This window comes from Ambystoma mexicanum, chromosome 11 (genome assembly GCF_040938575.1).
Source record: "Ambystoma mexicanum isolate Mex_15411 chromosome 11, UKY_AmexF1_1, whole genome shotgun sequence".
Lineage (NCBI taxonomy): Eukaryota > Metazoa > Chordata > Amphibia > Caudata > Ambystomatidae > Ambystoma > Ambystoma mexicanum.
Window position 1 is genome coordinate 40,623,653 of NC_090934.1, and position 25,552 is coordinate 40,649,204.

General features: G+C 46.6%; 1 protein-coding gene across 3 annotated transcripts in view; it reads left to right on the forward strand.

The window, feature by feature from the left end:
• PTP4A2 (protein tyrosine phosphatase 4A2) overlaps nt 1–25,210 on the forward strand; it is a 377,282-nt gene extending 352,072 nt beyond the window's left edge. For 2 of the 3 annotated variants that reach the window (XM_069622499.1, XM_069622498.1), the window contains one exon: nt 22,517–25,210. In XM_069622499.1, coding sequence (XP_069478600.1) covers nt 22,517–22,625 — 109 coding nt within the window. In that variant the 3' untranslated portion in view covers nt 22,626–25,210. The remainder of the gene's footprint in view (nt 1–22,516) is intronic. The other variant, XM_069622500.1, reaches the window with a different exon arrangement.
• The last annotated feature ends 342 nt before the right edge of the window (nt 25,211–25,552 follow it).

Genomic DNA, 25,552 nt, shown 5'->3' on the forward strand with positions numbered 1-25,552 from the left:
GGGGGGGGCAGGCAAGTGGTTGTGGGAGTCGGGGCTGAGAAGCTATGGGTGGGGTTGTGGGCAATTTCCTGAGCTGGGCTGGGGATGAAAGGGACAATGCTGTGTGTGTGGGGGGGGGGCATAAGTGGGGTAAGAGGGGTGGATGGAGAGGACAAGAGGATGGAAAGTGTTGGGCAAGGGTGGGTGTTGTAGCAGAGGGGAGGAAAGGGGTTGCAGGGACAGAGGAGTGTGGCTGGTGGCAGCTGTGGGTGGGAGGTATTCTGCACATGGGCCGAAGAGGGGGGCTGCCAAAGTGGTGTGGGTCTGGAGTGTTATCCAAGGTTGAGCAGGCAGACGCAAAGGTTGGGTGCCTAGGCGCGGACGATTGGGCTGGGAGCGAGTGAGCGAGGTGGTGGTGAGTGATATTGGGCTGGATGTTATCAGGGGAGAGAGGATACACTGGGTTGGGTAGTGGGGGGGTGAAGGTGTAGGAGGGGGGGGTCTGGCGGAAGGTAGGGGGAGGATCAAGGATGGTGGGGGCTGCTGTGGAAGAAAGGGCTTGTGGGTGGTTGCCAGGGTGAGGGGGGATGGGGGCAATCAGCTGAGGGGGTTGCTTTGGACAAGGCTCTGCTGAGATTGGCTGTAGGACAGGAGGGGTTAGGGCAAGGTGAGAAATGAGGGAGGTGGACATAAGGGGAGAGGGAGTGCTGGGCTGGCCTGGGGGCAGGTTTGGGGTGGTGCTGGGGAAGGAGGTATGTGTGGTGGGAGGAAGGGGGCTATCTGAGGAGTTGAGGTCGGAAAGATGTGGGTTGGAGGGAGTGGGCGTTCTGGTTCCTGAATCACCCGAGGGGTCCTCCTTGCCTTGGAATTGTTTAGCATGGTTCAAGACTGGTGGCCGAAGTGAGCTTGAGCGTTGCTCCCCTACTTTTTTAAATTAAGTTTTACTGTTCCTATACTTATTTTTTTTTTTTTTTTTTAAAAACTGTTACGGATTGGTTTCGTTTTAAAATAAGTGTAGGAAGAAGTTGAAACTTGCACTTTCAGTGCATTGCACTGAACGTTCCTTTAAACAGCAGGTGCATGTGTTTGGGGGTATGTATTGTGTGGGAGGGGTTGTGGTGATGGGGTTTGTGGGGAGGGGGTGCAGGCCATCAGGGAACATAGCTCCACTACTTCTCTTCACACGCTTCGAACACTGTTGAAGACTAGGTTTGGTGCAGGAGAGGCGACTAGATTCCGGTTCAACTGGGCTGCATGCAATACTTACGGCTGCTTTGCCGAATTAGGCTTGATGGCGAAAATTGCTCCCTTGCGCAATTGGGATAAGTGTAAGATATGGCTGGCTGACAGAGCGCTAAAGTCAAGATAGGCTACCTTACACAAATGGGCTGAGTGCAAAATGTGGCTACTTTACACAAATATGCTCAATGCCGTGAGTGTCTACCTTAGGCCAGTTGCTATATGCAGGCAAAGGTTAATTTACACAAAATATGCTAACTGCAAGATGAGGCTGGCTAACACTGTGCTAAAAGCAAGGCAATTTTACCTTGCACAAATAGGCTAAATGCAAAAAGGGTACCTTCGACAAACTGGCTAAGTGCAATATGAAGCCAACTTGCCCAAATAGACACAGTATGGTGAAATGGAGGTAAAGGCAACTTTGACAAATAGGCAGATGGAGTATATGGCTGGCTAACACTGTGCTCGAGGCAAGATAGGTATAACTTGTACAACTGCGAGATATGACAGTCTAATGCAGGATAAGGCTAACTTTCACGAATATGCTAAATGCAAAAAATTGTACTCCAAACGAAAAGGCTAAATGCGAGATATGGCTGAATAACACCGATGTGTTGGAAGCAAGATAAAGAACTTGCATAAATAGACTATCTGCAAGATATGGCAGACTAATGCAGAATGATTAAATGCAGGATAAACTCACTTTCACTAGTGGGCTAAATGAAAATGTGTTCAACTTCGACAGAATGGCAAATGCAAGTTATGGCTAAATTACACAAATAGGCTTAATGCAAGATATGACTAACGCAGGTGGGCTAGATAATTCGAATTGGTTATTTAGAACGTGCTTAATACTGAAGATGTTTCGAAGCGCGGACCCGGATTCATGCCAGTGTTGCTCTGCGTCTTGCTTCCAAGGCGAGCGCATTGCCACTCAGCTATACTACCCCTGCAAGAAGGGCACATTTACAAAGATGGGTTCAATGCATGTGGCTATAAAGATTGATGGGGTTTTACTAGAGTACTGTAATGGCTGTACTCCCCGCCCACACCATACTTACCTTGTCAGCCGCTGCTGGTTGACAGCGACAGGCTTCCCAGGCAAACATGGGATGCATCTGCCCTTTGCTTTAGGGCCCTTAGCTGTGGGCTGCCCTGCCGTGGGTGCTTGTTCGAAGTGCGTCTCCTGATCCAATCAGGGCTACTACACTGGAGGGTGCGGAAGAAACGGGAAGTGTCCCGAAGGGGAGCAGGGAAGGGCTTACAAATGCACACTGAGCGCAAATGAAAGCCAGTTTCAATTTGTTGGGCCCTTTCAATAATTTTCAGTTGTATTACTTTGGGCACCCATTTCCAACTGTTTTCTAGTGGGCCATTGATTCTACAGGTTTCCTTAGTCAAAACTCTATTGTTGGGACAGTCATGCCCAAGACCAACCAATTTTTATGTTTCCACACACAAACTGCAGCATTCCTAGTTTGGAGGTAAGGTGGGTGGTTACCTTAACTGGTGGTTTTGGGAGTCTGACTGAGTCGTATCCAACTTTTCTAAGTTCCACAGTGCAACTCAGAACTTTGTCGGTCAAATTTGTGCTAAATATTACTAACCCATTTTTTGTGACATTCAGCTGGTCAAAAACCTGAGTAACCCTTTCTTCAATTTATTTGCTGCTCAGCTGGACTGAAATTATCAAAGTTTTTATGTCCTTGAATTTAGTTACGGTACACATTTGTTTTGTTGCTTTTTTTCGTCATCTCTCCGCAGCTGGGATGGTGGTCGAATATTTGGGTAACTGCTGGCTTTTGTATGGCTTGCAGGTGGGCTGGGGGGGGGCTGGTACTGCTTGGGAGTCCTTTGAGGAGAGCATTGTCGTAAGTCTTGGAGAGAACTAGTTCTTGCGGTGGTGTACAGAAGTTCTCAGGAGAAAGAATGTTTGCTCTTTGGTAGGATGTGTAGTTGTGGATTGCAGGTTTCGGTGACTGCAGCTATGTCCTGTGGATTGCGTGCGGCTGTCCTTGTCAGACCACTGCATATGCCATAACTGCCTTGGTGGAGGTAACCACGCATAGGGCAGCCATTGGGTCAATCGATGCACTTGAAGGTGCTTTGAGAGCGTGAAGTAGAACTTTTCACCTTCCTCCACAAGTTAAAAGGTCCTAACGGTCCAGTTCGAGTCCGCCGGGCAAGGACTGTGGCACTGAGGAACAGTCCCCTCTCCGAAAGGACAAAAAGGCACAGCAAGAGTTAAATATCATTGGCGGTTCTTTGCAGCATTCCTCTTTGTCAAAGAGGAACCACCACTCCCAATACGGCTGTGAATAAGCAGCTCCTCGGGTACCTTTTCCTATCCTAGCCTATCCAATCCTTTACTCCAGAGTAATGGGGTTAATTCTGAATGAAGATGCTAGATATCTTCGCCAAGGTGCCGACTAATTTGGCCTGGACTCCAGCGGTTGTGCATCAGCAAAGGGGCAAACAGTTCAGTCTCTGGGTGCCACTGAACGGGGACTAAAGGGTAGGGAGTCTGATGCCCAGAGAGGAAATTATGCTCTTTTGTCACAATCCTATCGCTTCTCCTTACAGACTCCCTGCTGGCTCTACCAAGTGCAGTGGGATCCGTCAACTTTGCTGAAAGTTTCCCCAGAAAGGCCTACGTGTCCAATTTAGGGGACATTTGTGAGGAAGGGATCCTGTCCATTTCGGGTTGGAACCCTCCCAGCCCCAGGTAAGTGAGGAGTTCTTTTTATAAAGAGCAGGTTGACTTGGTAGACCTGGGAGTTGATTTACAGGGGCCAAGTTGCCTGGACGCCTTGCCAGAAGTCTACATCATCCGTGCTGCCACCCCTGGAAAACCACAGGCTGCTTTCCAGTGCCTGTTTGTGAAGGTGGTCAACCTTTTGGGGCTGTCGGACCCTAATTTCCTTTCAAACAGGTAGTTGAGGGGCCAGTGAAGGAAGTGTGGGTCATCCTGGTGTTAATTCTCACTGTGGATTGGAATCCGGCTAAGAGGTGCAGGCCAGCCTTTGCTGGCGCCTTGCGTCCTTCTGCCAGTGCTTCCTCAGAGTATTTGATGGCACAGGCTGCTAACGTGAACCTTAAGACCACCTCTTTCCATGTTTGCCCCAGACTGGGAGAGCAAAAATATTGGACGAATGGAGTAGGAAGATGCATCCACCCCTCTTGCTCTTTGGCCAAATTTTCTTTTGGCTTGTGATCAGTGATGGCTGAGGCAGATGAGCACATGATGCAGTAAGGCTTTGAGCCTTTATGAAGGACAGCAAGGAAGCCTTGCGCCAGATTTTGCATTCTGGCCTGCATACTGCGTTCCAAGGACGATTACCACAAGCAGTCTTGCAGCAGTTTTGTTGGCTTTGGGCGTCAGGATTTACTGCAGACGTCCATGGACATGTCCTTTGATGCCGTGAACTTGCTTGGCACCAAAGCAGACAAATGGCTTATGAATATTACCCGTCGCGCTGGGAATCCTCGGTAAAGAAAAAAATCAGTGTTTCATTTCTGAACTGTCTCTCCTAACAACCAATCACTGGTCTCTGGGTCACACTGCCCCAGCCAATGACTGCCCTCTACCTAAGCCCCTCTGGCAGCCATCTTCAGATTTGTACCTCAGGTTCTACTCTATTTTTCTGGTCAATCGAGCCTCAAGCTCCATCAATTCATCTTACGATTAACGGGGACCCGTTTTCGGATTCTTCAGCGCTCCTCAAGGGTGAATTTCCGTAGAGTTGCTTCTTGTGGGATTCCAGAAGCTTCTTCAAGGCCTACCCCGCGTGGAGATGGCAGAGAAGGAAGACGCAACACCTCTGTTCAGGATTTGTCCACGATGCGGCCTTCGGAACATCTACTTGGACGATGGGCACTCCGTGTGCCTCTACTGCCTGCATTGAGTTTTGCCAGGGTATGGTCCCCTGCACCATGAAGGACTGGTGCAGGTGCCTCACTGAGTTGTTCAAGGACCCTGCTACGGGTGGGACCCAGCAGCATGCCTCCCCCAGCCACAAGTCTGAGCGGGCTTCTAAGACCTTTGAGGGCGCCCCAACGATGGGGGGCCCAAAATTAAAGCCAAGCACCTTGAGTCTGCGGGCACCAGGAGCGCTGTTGTGGCAGGCTCCCCAGCGACCAGGGCCTACCGACTCAGCGCCTTAAATTACGTGCCAACAGTTCAGCGAAGAGGAAGTCGAACCACCCGGGTAAGCTGGAGAAGACCCAGGCAGACCAGTCGGAGAAGGCCAAGAGGAGTATGAAGGCCCCGAGCTCGACCAAGGTCTTGCCGGCCTAGGTTCACCCAGCAAAGCCTTCCATTGAAGGCGTGGTGGTGTCCCTATCGAAGGCGACTGTTTCCCTGCCTGCCAGGAGGGAATCGTCGTTCCAGCCCATAGAGCAGACACCGGAGAAGGTGATGCCGATCATCTCCCTGCCACACCTCTTGTTGCAAGGGGGGGTGCACGGTAGTACTGCAGGGCACGACATCTCTGAGGATCTTTCTACTCTCCAGACCATTTTTGAGGAAAAATGTCTAGGCCAAGGCCCAAGGGAGGGATCACTACGAGGGAGACGTTGAGTGGCGACGAGACCGACTACGAGTAGCAGGCCATGGAGTTGGAGAACCCTACAACGCTGCCTCAGTCGCTCCCCCTTCCACCACCTCAGCAACCACCTGAACCTCCAGCAGACATATCGGTGGACATCCTCAGGCACTCCACACCAGATTCGGACGAGGATGCCCCCCCGTGGCACCAGGAGATCCCGCAGCACCGGGGCCAATAGTTGCGCTGCCTACCAAGAAGAGGAGAGTTCAGCCTCCACCGCCATTTCACCAGTCTCCCTCCGCCAATGGATGATACACATCCAGACACGGCGGGTTAGGCGAGCCTCGTCTCCACCTCACTGCCTGACGAGATCAGCTCGTTCCATACCATGATCTCTAGGTCCTCGGACCTCTTTCAGCTGACCCCTGAGGAAAAGGAGCGTTTCCTGTACCAGCGTTACGAGTCAAAGAGGAAGACCGTGCTGTCGATTCCTCTGTTGGATGACATTTGGGAGGTCTCAGCCTTCCCTGGATTGTGTAGTCTCGGCGGTGGCGAGGAAGGAATCCTCTGGCTCGGCTGCGTCGGCGACCTCTGACCGTTGGGTGCTGGACGCTCTGGCCCACGGACACACTCTGGAATTCAGAGTGTCATCGCCACCACCCATGGCCAGGCAGGAAAACCACATTCCTCAGCTTCTGCTGGAGGTGCGGGCCATGCTGATGAAGGGCTTGATGGAACTCGTTCCAAAGAGGCTCTGGAGTTTCTTGGTACTTCCTTGTCAAGAAGAAGGGTGGCTGGAGGCCCATCCTGGACCTCTGCCGTCTGAATAAGCACATCAGATCCCGGAATTTACGGAAGGTCACGCTTCAGCACATGCTAGGACAGCTATAACTCTTGTTCTCCAGCATGGGTCTTGCATGGATTCACATGCTAACCCTCCCTCCTACCCCTCTGCGGCTCATCTCTTGGTTCTACTGCCACTTTACGTGATACCAAATCTGAAGATGGCTGCCTGAGGGGCTTAGGTAGAGGGCAGTCATTGGCTGGGGGCAGTTTGACACGGAGACCAGTGATTGGTTGTTAGGAGAAAGACAGTTCAGAAGTGAAACAGATTTTTTTTTTTCTTTACCGACTATTCCCAGCCTGACGATGGGGGAATATTCATGAGCAGTTAGTTAAGTAACTTGTTCCTTCCTGGGCCTCAGTCGTGGGGACAAGAGGGAGGACTTCAGCTGCTGATTACTACAGAAAGCATTTGGGTCTCATAGCAGACTAAGCACAGGGAGTTTCGGGCACCTGCCTCACTTCCTGCAAGAAATGGCGAAAAAATAAGACCAGGGCCATTTTGACAAAAATGGCACCCTTAGGTGCTTTACTGAATCTGCGAACGCAGCCCGTGGTAAATTTACACCACGGTAGTTAAAAGTAAACCACTGCCACCAGCCATTCAGTGAGAAAAGGGTAACATTAAAAATGTTACATGAGAAACTAGACAAAGGGATACTAGGTAACCCCTCAAGCACCCTATTGTAAGATGGTGTGCTGGGTCTCGAAATTTACAAATGTAAGTAAAGTCAGTTTCACTTTAATGCTCTGGGAAACAGTACTTTATCCTAGAGAAGGTATTTAAATCATGGGAAATCTGGAAGACTTCCCTATGCCACTGCACTGATGGTGCTGTGCGTCACAATGTAAAGATGATACATGCATATATACATATATTTTTTGATTTGTCCATGGTTCATAAAAGAACATTTACAAAATCTTAACTTAAAAAATTCATAAAAATTACACACATTATATTCAACGATCCTTATCTCATTCATATAAAACAATTAAAATAATAGCATAGCATAAAAGAAAAGAGAACCTAACAATTCATAATTACATTGCATAATTTGCCAATTCATTTTCTGTGCGTTAATAACTAAACTAGGGCAAAAATCAAAGGCCGGTGGTTTCCATTCGTCATTCTAGCCCATAGTGCTTCTGAACAGTTCTCGAAGTCAATGTTAGCAAATTGTTTTAGTCCTATTTTGTTCTTATTTTAAAACTAAGTGTTTCAATGTTTCCACCTGGTCTTCACAAGGTAGAAAGCGACACCTCAGGATAGTCTCCTCGCCTTTAACCTTATTCCAATAACCAATCCTTTCCCTTGTGATATTGGTTGAATTTAAACTTCATATAGGAAATTCTGGTATGGTTACACGGAAATGAGTCAAGATACTTATATTGAGGAATTTGTTTTTTGATAAATCGAGCATATTCAATATGTTTTGTATCTTTTTATTTCCTCGAGTGTTACACCAGTCATATTCAAACACTTTCTTCTTTGCATATCCTGGTCTTAAACACAAATCGAGTGTCTATTCACAACAAGAATCGCCTGCATTTCTCGTTGATAAAAAGTGAGAGGACGTTATTCAAAGATAGATTAGTGTTCAAATCCTGATATAGGGAATTAGTAGTGGGGTGGCTCATTTTAGCATAGTTCGACAGTTCTCATTTGCCTTCTTGAAGAGAGTGAGATCAGACTGAGTTTTTGTCTAATTATACCATTAGGCAGTGCCGATGGAAAATGCATTGCCGATTTCAGCAGCCGTCCTTGCAGTTAGTCTAGAAATGTATTCATGTCCAATAAGCAGATGTCCAAAGAGTAAAGTAGAACACTTTCAACCTTTAGGTTATAGAAAACTATCAAGTGGGCCAAAGAATATTTCGCTAAGATTATTTTTAACTGTGGAAGAAGCGGTCTAGCCTTAAGGTTTGATTGTTCAGCCCAAAACTTAATTGAATTTTTATCCGAGATACAGTATCCTAGGTAACTGGTGTCAGTAATCAACGGTATAGGTGTATTTAGTATTTGCCAATGATAATGTTTAGACCTATTTTTTAAAGCAAATCTCATAGCCGTCTTAGATTTGGACTGAGGTTGTGGGCTCTAGCAAATTCCTCAAATAAGTTCAATTTAGTTTGTAGCCCAGCTGGTGTAGGGTCAAAGATAATATCAGCAAATGCCAACCATTGAAGATGTGACGCACCAAATTTAATTGAAAAAAGGTTTTTCTCACTCCTTAAGTGGTCCAAATCAGCGATATAAAGATTGAAGAGCGTAGCAGCTAAGTTACAACCCTGCTTCAGTACAAGAAAGGTTTTTATTGGGTCAGTGGGCCCACCTTCAGCTGTGATCCTTATTCTATAGGATGTACCAGTATGGAGTTGTACAAACCAATATATTAATTGAGGTGGTATTCCCAGCTTCGCCCACTTGGTCCATAAAATATTTAGATCCGAGTCGAAAGCGGCAGGCATGTCAATCAGTGCTATGTATACTGGGCAGGCATTCATGTGGTTCGCTCTAGATAATGTGACATGATGGCATTTAGAGTAGTAGAAATCTTGAGTATAGGCCATGGTGTTCAATGTGCTGTTCTAGTTTCAAATGATGCCTATGGAGTTTGTCAGAGTCTATAATCAAAAGAGGAGTTCAGAAATCACATTCAAATACATGAGTGGGGTAAAAAATGGTCTCGCTCTCTAGGTAAAAAAAAGTCCCCCAAACCCTGTTAAGTTGCTGGGGGGGGTCTCTAAGGTGGAGGGAATTGGCACGTTACTGAGAATTCCCCCCCCAACACCCCCATTCCGAGTCCGACTTCAAAAGGACTCCATGAACCACACCCTAACAGAAGTGCTGCTTTCAGTGCTGCCGTCGAAGCACTGGTTCCCAGAGCACAGCATGGGGGTGGTTTCCATGCCCTAGGAGGAAGTTGTCCTTCCTGCTGGAGTTTTAGTATAGGCTGGTGGCCATTGTTCAATGACAGTTGTGGGGACACAGTGAATACACAGCAGCCCTGTAATAGATACCCCCTGCTCAGAGCCGACTCTAAAATATGAATTGCTGTTGTGAAACTGAGACCCAAGCCGCCCCCATGGCATGACTTGTATTTTAAGTTTTTAACATGGCACTATTTGGACTGTTAAACTATTTTGAAAATGTGTGTCCAAGGTGCTTACAGATAAAAATCCACCTATGCCTGCTGTTTGTTCCTAGAGATGTCATAAATGCCTGTGTGGCTTTTGATCCTGCTCGAGCCCACTGCAGGGCTGGTCCCGAGGGTGGACCATTTCATCAAAAGCACATAGTTGTGCTATAATTTTGGGCATCCAGCGATGGTTGCCTTGGAAAAGGTCGCCCAGTGGGTGAGACATTCCCACCCCCACAAAAATGAAGCACTTTCCCCCAAATATTCTAGGATTGGGGTTTAAATTGTACTTAATACCAGTCCTAGAATGTTCAGAAGGCTTATAAGGAGGGGGGGCGGGGTATCTCCTGCCTGGTGACTTTTTCAAGGGGACATTTTGGCATTGAGCATTTATGAAAGGGGGGTCTTAATGTTTTATACCATGCACCGCTATTTGCTTGGTCTCCAGGCGCTTACATGGCTCTGTAAGAAAGTGGGTTTAGTTAGTGAGGGAGGAGGGATAGGATAGAGGTTGTGCTAATCTGTTGGTGGTTGCAGAACCAAGAGCAACTGGTATATGTGCGTGTGCTAGGATTGTGCGCACTGTTGTGTTTGGAGGGGCAACGTCTGGGTTGTCTGTCCAGTTTGTTATTTTGGTGGATGTGTAGGTTGTGTTTAGTAAAGCTGGCCTGTTAAGCGTGTGTGGTATGTGGGATGTATGCTGGAGAGGAGCCGGGGTAGGTAGTTAGTACAGTGTGGTTGTTTTATTATTGGTTCCAGCTTCTGTATTGTCCCGTCCCGTGATTGTCATGGGGGTTGTGGGAGGTGCCTGTCTTTAATGTTCTCAGTGAGTTGAATAGTCTAGTTTCAGAAAGTTGGGTGGTGATCTGTTCTTGTATTCGGCTGCTTGTCCATGTAGGGATTTGTGAGCGATGCAGAGGGCTTTGAAGTTGATGCGTTTTTATACTGGAAGCCAGTGTAGGCTTCTCAGGGCCAGTGTGATGTGGTCTCTTTAGTCTTGGGAGTAGTCTTGCTGCAGTTTTGAAACATTCTGGCATTCCAAGGTCGAGACGGTTTGGTTAGTCTATTCTTGATCATACCAAGGAGATGATTGCAAGGGTTCTGTGTGGGTAAGGGGGAGTATCCCTTCGATTAGTCGCAGGTGGTAAAAGCCTTTCTTTGCTACTGCGTTGACTTGTAGTCATCCGATGACAATAACCTCACCTCTCTTCCCCCCACCATATATGCTGTCATCTATTCTGTCCTCAGCAGATCAGATAATTTGCTGCCACCATGGATCTAGAAAGGGGAACCTGTTGCTATGTCCGTGGTGGCCATCTTTGTAGGTTTTATGGAGTAGGGTGGGGCTGCGGATTTGATGAGTATGCTGTGTGCAAAATGTCCTATTAAGTTTTTAGCTACCACTTTTTACTTGCCTGTGGAGCTCTAGTAGTTATGTACGGGAGGGTAGTGTTACTACTGCAAGGTAATTGCATAGGGCCTGATTTGTGCCCAAGAGCAGGTAACTCTGCCAGTGAATAACAGTTCATTAATTATATACATTGCATTTATTTTCTAACTCTCTGCGGAAACATGAGATTTGACTCCTCCACCCCTTTGCTTTTTTTCTGATCTTCCACCATGCTTAATCTTTTTTGCTTGGCATTTGGCCCTCCTTACTATGCATTTGCCAAATTACCACATACAAGCCTTAAGAAATGTAGGGGTTTAAGCAAAGATAAATTGGCGTCGGTTGGTTGATTCATGGCTTCTGAGATGCGAGTTTGGGAGGAACTTGTGGAAGAATTTTTCTAAGCTGTATGTGTAGGCTAGAGACCTACCCACACTAGTGAGTTGACATTACATTGTGCACTATTGAAGGGTCCCCTCCTGAGTGAACCATTGGCTTCTCTGCCACATACCCCTGTGGGATTTGGGCATCTAAGGGAAAGCCTTGAAACCAAGGTGTGGGTCAGTCTTGCACTACACATAGTTTGGAGATGGTGATAGTGGGACAGGAATGTCCTTGTCAGTGCCCCCTTTTTGTAACTCCCAAAAAACAAGATTGCATTCTCTGCACTAACCGCTAAATGGCCTATGAAAAGCATGTGACTTGGCAGATACAAGCCACAGAAAGGCTATAACCACGAAAGTAATATTGCCATGCACACTGTTGCACCTATGGATTGGTTAGGTCAAGTACTTGGAAAATATTTGCAGTTTTTAAAACGCCCAGTGCTATAAAAACAGTCTAAAAGGGGGAAACAATTGGACCGTGCATCCTTGCAATGCAATTAAAATCCCTGGTGTGCCCTCCCAATTAATGGTGGTGCCATGAAGGCAAAACCCACTGTGGGTATGTTGGTGGTCCTAGATCTAGTGGTCAGAACAGAACACACAGTTTTGAGATAGGGGGGAAACGGAACCAGACCTTATAACCAGCAGCTATACAATCCTGAAAATCTCTTAGGACAACATTATGCAACACATTAACTTTGACACTCTAGAACCTATTGTTAAAAATAATACAAATGCACACATAATTAAACCTGGTGCTGGAGTGTAGACATTTCAAATTGACGGTCAAGTGGCACAGCGAGTAGAGCGCTTGCTTTGACATCCGTGCAGAGCCTGCTAACGCAGGTTCGAATCCCGGCAGGGCCAAACTCAGCCTTTCATCCTTCCGAGGTCGATAAATGAGCGCCACACACCGTGGGTAATAATAAGCAGCGCTCAGATACCTCAGGGTTCGTAGCGCTATATAAATGCCAAATTATTATTAAAATCACAGCCAAAGACCTCCCAAGAATTATGTTTAGTAATGGTTATCTTTGCAGTACTCTGTAGGAAAATAGTTAGTCAACAAAATGTGATGACTGGATTACACTGTAGCAAGAGAGCAATGCAGAGCAGGAGTTTAGGAATGCATTCAAAATCAATTCTAGTTCTTGGCCCCCTTGTGGGCACAGGAAGTGTCTCAAGGGGCAGGTAAATATCATCAGTCTATTTAGGAGATTTTTTGCACTGGTTGAAAGTTTCACATGAATCTGTGGGAGGAAAGTCAATGGGCCATCCTCTTCAATGCCACTAAGCCGATTCTACCCTACAGGTGCTAATTCTGCAGCAAACGCCAGGGAAGGCCAGAATAGACCCAAATGACAGGATCCAGTGGTCTGAAGATGAGCCAGAAGCCCCAAAAGTAGATGGAGCAGAGACAGACCCCACTGTGTATGGGAAAGGCGGCTGTGCCTCTGCAGAGTCAATGCTGAAGGAGTATCTATACTAATTACCCACTCCAAGACCCAGCAATGTCATTGCATGTTCCTTTTTGGTGAAAACCGCTCAAACCGCTTCAGTGCCATGAACCGACGCTGTTCAGGGCTTCTTTTTTAGGTACAGTTTACAGGGGCAGTAGCCCACCACAAAGCAGATGATCCTGGCAGGAAATCAGGATGCTGCAATATATACTGCCCAGAAAACTCATCCAGCATGGAAGGCTCAATCAGGCAGATATGGGGAGGCAGAAATACGGAAGCCCAGACTGAACTTCCATAGACAAACATCCAATCCAGGATGAGCCTAAACCACTGTACCCAGCCAGTATGGACCAGGAAGGGTTTAAAACTGCAGGAAAAACATTCTGGTCATCCGACCTTTCATGTAGATGAGCAAAAACAGCAAGAGGGTAGCCAGGGCCAGGGAGGGCCTTTATTCCAGTACAAAAGGGCATGTTAAAGGCCAGCCAGCCACTAACCAGAGACTGGGCTGGGGGCAAACACATCCTATGGTTAATCAGTTGGAGGCCACTCAAGTCTAGAACGCGCCCCTACAGGAAGTGAAAGAGCTCTGGGACCTACACTGGCCTAAACCAGTTCAAACAGTATGGAGACTGCCACGTAAGCTCAGAGCACACCTGGTCATAACAGCCATCTTAAGGCTACCTCCCCTTCATAGACAACTATGAACAGACCATCTTCTCTGCTGCAAGAGCAAATTCCAACGCAAAAGGAGAGACTCCACGGCCAGACAAACCTTAACAATAGGACACGCGTAGCCCGTAAGTTCTACAAAGCACTGACCGATTCATGTAGACCTACATCGATCCAGATTTCATAGTGGCCTCCCCAGATGAGGATCCACCCGTGTCCTCTCCTTCGGGAGACCCATTCCTGCTCACAGATCTAGCCACCAGAGGAGCACAGTGCTCTGGAATACTGGCTGAGAAACTGACTGAGGCGGTACACTTTATAGAAGATTTGGATCCAATGGAACTGTTTGATGTTAGGAGTGCCCCGTTACCAAACTGTAATTGGACTTGATGAGTTCGATATTAGTACTTGACTACTTCCAAATAACGTAACCACTTTAAATACTATAGTCTGGGCGTTGTTGCACTTTGAAGCAACCGTTGTCAAATATTTAAATAAAATCCAGGCCATTCCATATGCTGTAGTTCAAAAAATAGTTTCTGATGCTTGTTAATCTGCTTAGAATCACATACTGTGCATATAGTCGACATACAGCGATAACCGCAGAGTATTGCATCTTGTCTTTCGGGGACCGAAAGGGGACGTTGGCATAGGCGTGTCTAACACTATCTGTGACATGTAGTGTTAGACACACCTATGACGACGTCCCATAGGTCCCTGAAAGACCAGATGCAATACTCTGCGGTTACCACTGGATGTCGGACTATATGCACAGTATGTGAATCTAAGCAGATACAATTATCAGAAATGCTATTACGGTAAGTAATGCATGTCTTTATATGATTATCTCAACAAAAACCTACATTGACTCATTAGCGAGCATGTGCAAATGTATCACTAATCAAGGCTTTATCCAGGCAGTATTTATAGGTCGTTCAATATCGCTACACAGTGCAATTCTTAACAATATTACTTGGCTCCTGTAAGCACAAAATCAAAATAAGCATAGTCCTAATTGTGGCCGTTTTTTTACATTGTGCCCTATTAATCCAGTCCTTTTTTAGTTATCTCACTAAATGTACTTCCAACCACCACATAGATTATAACCATAATGGATCCATTCTACTCGGTTCTAGGAAATCAATTGTACTCATGTATCCTGTGGTTAGCTGATACCTTGTTACAAGCAACCCTGTATGTATGTGTGTGTATATATGTATATGTATCTGAGGCTTGTGGAATCTGCTTAGATCACATGCTGTGCATAGGCCGACATCTAGTGGAAGCTGCGTAGTATTAGTTTGTTTTTCGAAACTCGAAAAAGGGTGTCCACACAGGGCGTGCCAGTAATGCTATCCCTAGTGGGACGTCCACTGTACCCATGATCCCTCACGCTTCTAGGACCCTCAGATTGTTTTTTTCCGCCATACTGGTCGGAAGCATTTCGCGGAGTTCCCTGGCCTTAGCCATACTTTTGGTAAATATTGTTAAATTTACCCATTTCTCCACCCCAACGTCGAGTCACCGCTTCCACACTCGACGCCGGCCCGGAGAAGAATTCGTCCGTCGACAGCTGCGCAACAGATTTGGGCCTAGGAAGGCCTCTGGCCGCGGCCCGGCCTTGGAAGGCCGCTTGCCTCGGCCCTGCAAGTAGGGAGAGTGGGGGGTGGACATACTCTACACTCTTTTGGTATATAGGTACATTCTTATATATTCCTACACTTACAAGCCCGCTGCCATAAGGTGCGTATGGAGGGTACCCCTTCCCAATTCTGCCCCAAGTGCAACCGCAAATACCCTTGGGTCGACAGGCACGCTACGTGCAATGTCTGCTTGCCGAGGGACCACCCCGAGGTGAACTGCAGAGCGTGTAGTAGGTTTAAACCCAAAACACTTAAAGCCGTTCGATCAAGCGTTGGGCCCACTACGCCAGACGTCAAGAGGCCATGGCAGCGGAGGGCGTCTTCAGCTATGGCAGCGACGCCGTGCTTTCGGGCGGCGAGGGCATTATGGCGTTGAAAGACAGCCAAGCGCAAGTCCTGACCTCGGAAGGTCGTCCGGCAGGGCGGCTATGGGGAAGACCCCCGGCGACACAAGCGCTTCCCACAGCACTTCCACAAAACACATGAAGCCCAATCGGACCTCGACGCACACGTCGAGTTCTTGGAAAGAGGCACATAGAGAATGGTCAGAATCGGCGTAATCGATCACGATCGCCGCATGACTCCAGGCAATCATCCACTGTTGCCAAGAGTGCCTCGCTCGCCAAGAAGTTCGATCGTCGGAGGACGAAGCAGACTTGCATCCCCAGACCGCACTCCAGGAGTCGGCGCCCGCAGACCGCATTACGGCGGCTCCCGAACCCCTACCTCCACACTCGGATAGGGACACTACCCCCGAACTTCGACGCCAGGCGTTGAAAGGCTCCGTAGGAGCAAAAAAACAGGGAAAACAACTCTTCCACTCACGGGGAGGGGGGAAAAACAACAGAGGCAGCCTCTGCCTACTTCCACACCTTTAAGACACTCCACTCCTCAGACATACCAGTCTTCTGCTATCACAAAAACTCCTACTCAGACCACCAAGTCTAGTCAGGATAAGTCAGAGAAACTTCCAGTAAGGGTCATCCCCAGTTCTAGAGAATGGTCTAGTGATGACATAGACAGGGTCATGTCAATGATCATTGGCAGATTTTTACGCAAAAAACCCTGAACACTTTCTCTCAGACTCCCGACGGGTCAGCACCCTCAGGCTGTAAGGATCCTATGCCTCCAAGTAAAAAGTCCCGGTTTGAAACACCAACACGGTCTTCGGACCCCTTCGATGTACAGCCCTACTCTCACTATCAAGGAGAGACATCCTTTTGTGAGGATCCAGATTTGGGAATGTCTGAAGAACAAACTGGTACGGGCTACTATGGGGATGATGAGGACGACCCAGAAACCTACATAGTAGATTCCCCGGTAGAGAAGGAACCCCCGGTTACCGACTCCCCTGTCGACAACCAACCTCTCCTGAATGAAGTGCTGTCTCGAGCAGCTGAACATTTCCACATTGACACCCAGGGTGCTCAAGAGGAGAGGGACTTCGCCGAAGAGTTAGTGGGAGAAAGGAGGCCTATTGCTCAGGCCAGGGTATTTATTCAACTTAATTCCTTGTGCCAAAAAAAGATTTGACAATGCGCCCAGTATTGGACTTGCGGCCTGCAAACAAGTAGGTCAAGCCCCAAAAGTTTAGCATGACTACTCTCCAGGAGGTAATCCCCCCCCCCTCCTAAAAAAGGGGATTACATGGCAACATTGGACATGAAAGATGCCTATTTTCATATTTCCATGTTCCCAGCGCACAAAGTACTTGCGCTTCAAGGTGGACTGTTGGCACTACCAGTTCAAGGTACTGCCCTTCGGGATAGCTTCGGCTCCAAGGGTATTCACCAAGGTACTGGCGGTAGCGGCAGCACACCTATGCAGGGAGGGCAATCCCGGTGTACCCTTACCTGGACTGGTTCATCACGGGGGAGATGAACCAGTCCAGGTTTGCAGAGCAAACATTCAAAGGACAATCGACCTCCTTTTCGAATTGGGTTTCTCAATAAACGAGAAAGTCAATTCTCGTGCCAAGCGCATCCAAACAGTTCCTAGGAGCTATCCTAGGCGCTCAAGGGGGGTAGACCTTTCCTTCCGAGGAAAGAATTCAGAATATACTGCTGCAAATTCCGCAAGATCAGTCCGGTCACCAGTTAACGGTACGCAAAGCAATGCGTTTGCTGGGCATGATGGCATCATGCATTTACCTGGTCCCCCACGTGCGCCTGCGTCCCATGCAAGAATGGGTGGCGAAGTAGTGGTCTCAGGCAAGTGGTCAGTGGGACGATCTAGTGGTCGTTTCGCCAACACTTTTACAAAGCCTTCACTGGTGGACAAGAGAATCTGTCCAAGGGGAAACCCTTTTACGATCCCGAGATACAGGCGGTACTCGCAACCGATGCATGCCTAACGGGGTGGGGAGCTCACCATCTCCACCACACAGTTCAGGGTCTCTGGTCGCACTCAGTGGCCAAGAATCACATCAACCTGTTAGAGCTTCTGGCAGTATTCAGAGCACTTCAAGCAGTCAAGCCCTACTTGTTAAATCTGTCAGTGCAAATCCGGACGGACAGCACTACAGCCATGTTCTTCAAGCAAGGAGGGACTCGGTCGCCAAATCTGTCCAAGCTTGCCCAGAAAATCTGGATATGGGCACTCGGACGTAAAATCTTCCTGTCATCGCAACATGTTCCAGGGAAGCTCAATTCCCTAGCGGATGCTCTGAGCAGACTCCCCCTCCCAGAGGAATACGAATGGGTTCTACACAGAGAGGCCGTAGAAGATTTCTTCTCTCAGTGGGGTTTCCCCACTATAGACGTTTTCGCCACAAGCGAAAACAGACAATGCCCAGGATTTGCATCCAGGTTCCCCCAACCAGACTCCCAGGGGAACGCCCTGTGGATGAACTGGTCAGGGATGTTTGCGTACGCTTTTCCACCAACTCCTCTCCAGGAAGGCGGTCAACAAGATGAACAGAGTCGATGGCGCTCGTCCTAGTTGCTCCCATGTGGGCAAGACAACCGTGGTTCCCACACCTACGCTGGATGGCGGTGTGCGAGCCCATCAAACCTCCAGCCTGGTACAACCTACTGTCCCAGCACCAAGGTCAAACAGTGCATCAACAACCCAACTCAATGAACCTGGCAGCATGGCTCCTGAGGTCATAGTTTGGACACCTCAAATTACCACAGAGGTGTATGGACATCCTAAAGGAATCTAGGAAACCAAACACAAGGCACTGCTACTTTGACAAGTGGAAGTGATTCGTTATCTGGTGCCAAAGTAGACAAATCAACCCAGTTGATTGCACTCCTTCCACTATTGTTACATACATGCTCCACCTGCTAGATGCAGGATTGGTTTTTAACTCACTGAAAGTACACCTGGCAGCCCTGTCGGCATACACCACTTCCCATAACAAGGTCTTGTGGTGGAAAGTACCAGTAGTTAAAGCCTTCATGGAAGGTGCAAAGAGACTTCACCCTCCTATTTCAAACCCACCTCCAGGGTGGGACCTTAATGTGGCGCTATCTAAGCTCATGGGCCTCCCTTTCGAGCCCATGCATAAAAGCAGTCTCAAACACCTGACTTATAAAACGGCCTTCTTAGTAGCTATTACATCTATAAGAAGGGTCAGTGAAATTCAGGCTCTGTCAGTGCAGGATCCCTTCTTTACTGTCCATAAAGACGAACTGGTTTTACGCACACACCCTAGGTTCTCACCTAAGTTTATATCTAAATTCCACGTAAATCAGTCCATCGAGCTTCCAGCTTTCTTCCAGGACCCTCAAAGCTCGGCTGAAGTGAAACTACACACCCTAGATGTGCGTAGGGCGGTCCTCTACTATGTAAATAAAACCAGACCGCTAAGGAAAACAGATCAACTGTTTGTCTCCGTAGCTACATGCAGAGAGGGGGATTGCGTCTCTAAAGGTGCCATCTCGAAGTGGATTATTAACTGTATCCAGCTCTGTTACTCACTCTCTGAAAGAACTCTGCCTTTCACGCCAAGAGCCCACTCGACTAGAGGCATTGGGGCCACTCTGGCTTTCATTGCAAATGTACCCCTTGACACCATTTGCAAAGCAGCTACTTGGAGCTCTATTCACACGTTTACTCAGCATTACTGCATTGACACTCATTCCAAGGCAGATACACAAGTGGGACAAGCGGTTCTAAGACACTTATTTGCTCATGACCCTTCTCACATCCCTCTTCCTTCAGGTACTGCTCGCTAATCTATGCACAGCATGTGATCTAAGCAGATTCCACAAGCCTCAGAAGGGATACATTACTCACCGTAATCGTATTTCTGATGCTTGTATCTGCTTAGATTCACATGCGACCCACCCTTTCTCCCCTCTGAAAGAAGGCGCATGGTTGCTTGTAGTCTTACCTTTCTATCTATCTGCTTGTATTATCTGTACTCGCGCTACTCCTCATGCTACCTCATGTCAGAAAAAATACAATCTGAGGATCCTAGACACGTGAGGGATCTTTGGTACAGTGGACGTCACAGTAGGGATAGTATTACTGGCACGCCCTGTGTCTGCCCATTTTCGAGTTTCGAAAAACAAACTGTAATACTCCGCAGCTTCCACTAGATGTCGGCCTATGCACAGCATGTGAATCTAAGCAGATACAAGCATCAGAAATACAATTACGGTGAGTAATGTATTCCCTCTCTTTCCCTCTCTTTCCCTCTCTTTCCCTCTCTTTCCCTCTCTTTCCCTCTCTTTCCCTCTCTTTCCCTCTCTTTCCCTCTCTTTCCCTCTCTTTCCCTCTTTCCCTCTTTCCCTCTCTCTTTCCCTCTCTCTCTCTTTCTCTTTCCCTCTTTCTCTTTCCCTCTCTCTCTCTTTCTCTCTCTTTCCCTCTCTCTCTCTTTCTCTCTTTCCCTCTCTCTCTCTCTTTCTCTCTTTCCCTCTCTCTCTCTTTCTCTTTCCCTCTCTTTCTCTTTCTCTCTTTCCCTCTCTTTCTCTTTCCCTCTCTTTCTCTCTTTCCCTCTCTCTTTCCCTCTTTCCCTCTCTCTTTCTCTCTCTCTTGCTCTTTCTCTCTCTTTCTCTCTCATATCTGCCAATCTGAATTCTTCATCGGCACTGTTCCTTCCTGTTTCATTCCACATTTCAACCATGCTGGCAGTGTCCCGCATTCAGGATAAAAAACGGATCAGCAACCACAGGATACAGGAGTAAAATTGATTTGCTAGAAGTGAGTGGAATGGATCCATTATTGTTATCTACGTGGTGGTTGGAAGTGCATTTAGTGTGATTACACTCGTAAAAAGGACTGTGGATTAACAGGGCACACAATGTACAAACGGCTATGATTCGAAGAGCTAAGTGATATTAAGAATCGCACTGTATGGGGATATTAAACGACTATTAAATACTGCCTGGATAAAGCCAGAGGAGCGAAAATGTGCATGTGCTCGCTAATGAGTTAATGTAGATTTTTGTTGCGAATTATATGAAACATTCTTTTTTGAACCAGACCTTGAAGAGAAACGGGTATCTCATTGCGTTCCTCTTGTTGCCTCAATTAAATGGACGATCTATCCTTGATTCTTTAGTAGTAGCTACTGCACACAAGAGCTACTATGCCAACGGCAGTTACTGAATATACCCCCAGACCAGTAGAAGTAGGTGCATATGTGATTTCTCCAAAAAGGCAGTTACCTCGGAAGGCTATAGTGCAAGAATCACGAATGCTCTAGTGCTCATGGCCAGATAGCTGGTCACAATGGGACGACATGGAGGACCTTTCCAAGCAGACCGCTGAAGAATTATAGGGAGCTTTAGATCAAATCAGTAGACGGGAAGAATTTTGCCAATGTCATTAGAAAGAATGGTCTAGATGCAGCTGACAGTTGGTTTACAAATAGCAAGGGCAGCCTACATCAAGATACGCACGGCTAAGGGGTACTGATTTCAAAACAGATACACAGATTACTCTTGGACAAGCCAGTGGAGGAGACTCGCCCATTTAGGGTAGCGGTAAATGAGGCTCTGGAGAGAGCAAAAATGGATCCCGACACCTTAAAGACACTGGGACAAATTATTTCTTTGCATAGCGCCACAAACCCAGAGGCACCGGAGTGCTCAAACATACAACAAATGGCAAATAGAACCACAAAACAAACAATTACTATGAAAGAACTAGCCCAATGGAGGACATCCAAACACAAAATAGAACTAAAGACATGCGATGAATAACAAATGAGCAGCAAGTCATCCACTAAACACTAAAAAGGCAGAGTGAATCGGTGAACTCCAATTACATTACTATCTTTTCGGACTAGAATAACCACTGCAATGTCATACATAAACCAGCGGGGAGGAGCTTCGTTAGAACCTTTAACTTGGGTGGCGGGCCTTTAGCCACACAGGGTGGGTCCACCACCTCTGGGCATATTGCCTCATTCTGGCACAGAACATATGAAAATGGTGCATCGGATGAGGTATATTTCTGCAAGCACGTGTTTCTGGAGAGAACTGTTTAGTGGACAACCTAAGCAGAGTGTGGTAACAAAATCACGATTGGGGAAATCGACACACAGATTTTTAAGAAGATGTGGAAATCCCACCGTTGCCCTTTTCGCAACAGTCGAACACAAAATGCCCCTCCTTGAAACACCTTGAAAATGGATATTCCACCACCTATCGAGATCTAGACCAAACATAACTGATAACACAGGCAGTTAACACACCCATGGCCTCAAACTCTGGGTCTGGCAGCTTGGAAAGATACTGCCACTCAAGGGGAAGTGTTTAGTCATGTTGTGTAAAGAGATTGAGCCAATCATTTCCATACCCATAGATATTGCAATATACCTATTGCACTAATTGGGCTCTGGCTCTATTAAGGTACACTTGGCCGCCTATTCTTGCTCGCAACAGATTATGCTGGGGAAAGAATTCTTGCAAAGGGTTCAGTGCATCCAAACCCCAGTGGCACACCCACCACTGGGATTGGACTTTAACACCATTTTTCAAAGGCTCATACTCAGGATGTAGAGTTGTTTGCAAGTACCTTTAATTTTTTCCCAAGGTGGATATTACTACTACTCTGAAATCGTGCCCTCCTAGACCTATTTGTGGGGCTGGTGGCAAGACTGTTAATTCCACTTTATAGTCGCACCGTTTCGTGAGCTAATCAAAGCAAAGTCATTGGATATGATTTCATCTTTTATTATGAACCTGAGAAGTGTTAATCGGAATTGAAATGTGTTCAATATTTAAATATATATATTAGAAGTTGTCTTTGTTGTTTTTCAGAAAACGAAGGGGGGCCTTCAATTCCAAACAGCTGCTATACCTTGAGAAGTACCGACCCAAGATGAGACTGCGCTTTAAGGACACCAATGGACACTGCTGCCTGCAGTAGATGGCTGACGGGCAGTAGTTCTGCTAGAATTACCAGAGCTTTTTGGAAGCTACGCCTGCAAATGTGAATTTGGAGTCCTGCAACATCAGCAGATTGGATGAGGTTGTGGGAGCTGCACCATCTCTTTGCTTCAAATTAAGATCAGTGATGCAACCGTAAAGCAAAACCACAAACTAACGAAAAATAAAACCATTAAAACCACAATCCGTGAAGGATGTTTTCTCCTCCAGTTGCAGTGTAACGTCTGCCAGGAGAAAAAAAAGTCTCCAAACCATCGTGTCTGGCATGAAGCATCTCTTCAGTCTCTGTGAAGAGACTGTTGCATAGAAGGTGGCCGAATGTTATCGTGCTAACATGAACCCTGTAGCAGGGCACATGGATTTCCCACTGGGATTACCTTTTATTTCAATTTCCATGTTTTGTAGCTGCTTTTTTTGCGAAAGTTGGCATATCGAAGTGAAAGTACCTGCTGTAAATGTGCAGTGTGACAGCCTTAAGCCTAACTAATCGGGCACCTTCCTCTGGCAGTGCAGTGAGATGTTGAAGTCCAAATGCGTTTGGTCTTTGCTTTGGGTCTTAATGTTGTTTACAGTACTGGTAATTTGTCACCTGGCCAGTGGAACTCCTCATCTTGAGGGGGAGGTGTGTGCTCAGAATAGCTGTGAAGGCAAGGGAGACCCACAATTATGCAATTCAGTAAATTGTTTCCCACCATTTCTGGGTGCTTGGGCACTGATACTAACATTTCTTTGGTCACTTGTCACTGTGGGTCAGTTTACTCCTGAAGGGGCATCTAAATATTCCTGCACTGCCTCTTCACATAGAAGTAAATGTACATTTGAATGTTTTCCAGTGCTCGAAAGTGAGGAATTGGGTGCCAAACCATGTGGTTGGTTCTGTGGTTAGAATGTGTCTCTTAAAATGTGTTTAAAGTTGGTCTTTCAATGTTGCACATGAGCAGGCCACCTTATGCTCCAGTCCAAAAAAGCACATTTGAAATGCCCTCAAACTTTAAGAGATCTGTTCAGGTTTCATGGTTACTGTCCCGAGCAGCTTTCTGTGGCATGCCTTATTATGCTAACGTCAGCTAGCTCCTCATTGTATCAAGAAATAATTCAATGTAGTCATCCAAGGATCATTTCCTGCTGGCCCTTTTTCTATAGTTTTTGATGCATGCTTGTCTTGTTTGTCCTTGCAAATGATGTAGTTGGGGCTCAATATCCACAAGAGAGCAGGACTGTTGCAAGTCCTTATTTCCTATTATCGAGACATTGTGCTGACATGCGACTCCCTTGAAGCTCGCTCTGTCAATAGTGCAATATGTCCCAATCTGACTCTCAGCGTTCTCCCTGGCGCAAACCCTTTGTTGCACCTTCCTTTTTGCTGGTCTGTTGCAAACCATTACGCCAACTGTCCTCTTACCTCAAGACACTGATGACATGTACTAAATGATAAAACATTACATTGATAATTCCAGAAATAGTAATCATGCATTTTTAAGTAATTGTACTTGTGTTTTTAATTAAGATGCATTATTCAAATGGTACTACCTTAACTGCCCCATGAACACTTTTTAGTCTTTAAAAATTTGCTGCCTAAAAGGTGATGCAAAAGTGAGGCCTTCTTGCTGAAAGTTGGTTAAAGTGCTTTGGCGTAAGTGCTTTGAAATCAGAGCTACACTTTAGTACTGATGAATGTGTACTCTGAATTTTTTAATGCCTGCCTTTACTACCAACGTTTGGGCAATTGCTCTTCCACAGAAAGGATGACTCTTAAGCAGGTCCCGGTATCTGTCTCCAAACAGTTGTACGGTGATCCTGTCAGATACTACCCCTCAATCCTTCCCTAGTCACAAAATACACTGGCATGAGGCTGAAATGCAATTCACCAGACAGCTAGAATTTGTAACTGGGGAAAGCTGCTAAGCCCTATTTTTGAGGCACACTGGGATCCTTGTTGCTGTTAAAGGGTGCATGCCAGTCAATGTGATCTGCGAAAAGTACAAGTCCATTCAGTGCTGCTGTTGTCTGGTAGAAGAGCCTTGCCTAGAGCGGGTGCTCTTTCTGATTTTCATTCCGTTTGCAGATCAGAAGAATTTGACTGGTGAGGTCCAATGCAAACCAAAAGGCTGCTTCTAACTTGGTGGCTTTGGGGCTGTACCCAGATATAACAAATAACGAACGTTTTGGGGGATGGTGGCAATGGTCTATTTTTAGCAGTCGTTCTTTTTCCTAAGGGAAGGCATAAATAGAGTACATTTGCAAAATCTCTCGCCCATCTGCTAAATGTGTTTGACATCTGAACTTTAAAGGGTGAGTGGTTGTCTAATGCTGTCTAGTGTCTAATATTAGGATTTCTTTCAAACTCACAAACTAACATTACATAATGGTTCTAGAAAATGGACTTGTTGCTTTTTGCAAAATTCAAATATATATTTTTTTATTGGGATTTAATAGTAGACCTCAACCTGAAGCCAATGGGGCATATGACCTGAATGAATGGTGCCGCTGCAAATCCACAACAGAAATAGCAAACACTCCCCTTGGCAGTTTAAATAATGCAAATAAAGTATTTTACACATTCTAGAGGTTTGTGTGGGAGTTTTATGTTCATGTGGTGGTATTGTTCTGAATCTTGGTAAACGAGTAGATTTTTGTCAAGTTTCGTTCACATGGACACTGATGAGCCGTGACACTTTGAGTTACGGTCATTCAGGCTGGAAAACTGGTATTCCCGTCATTTGCGTTGCAGTGAAACAAGTTGACCTAGTATGTTACAGTATGTTGCTGGTGTTATTTGCGTGCTTTTCTGCACTCCAAGGGACACCACCATTACAAAAGTGTTAGTACCGATTTCAGGATCATTGGATGCACTGCAGATTAATCCTGCATTACTTTAGCTCATATCTTTTTCGCCCATTCTCACTC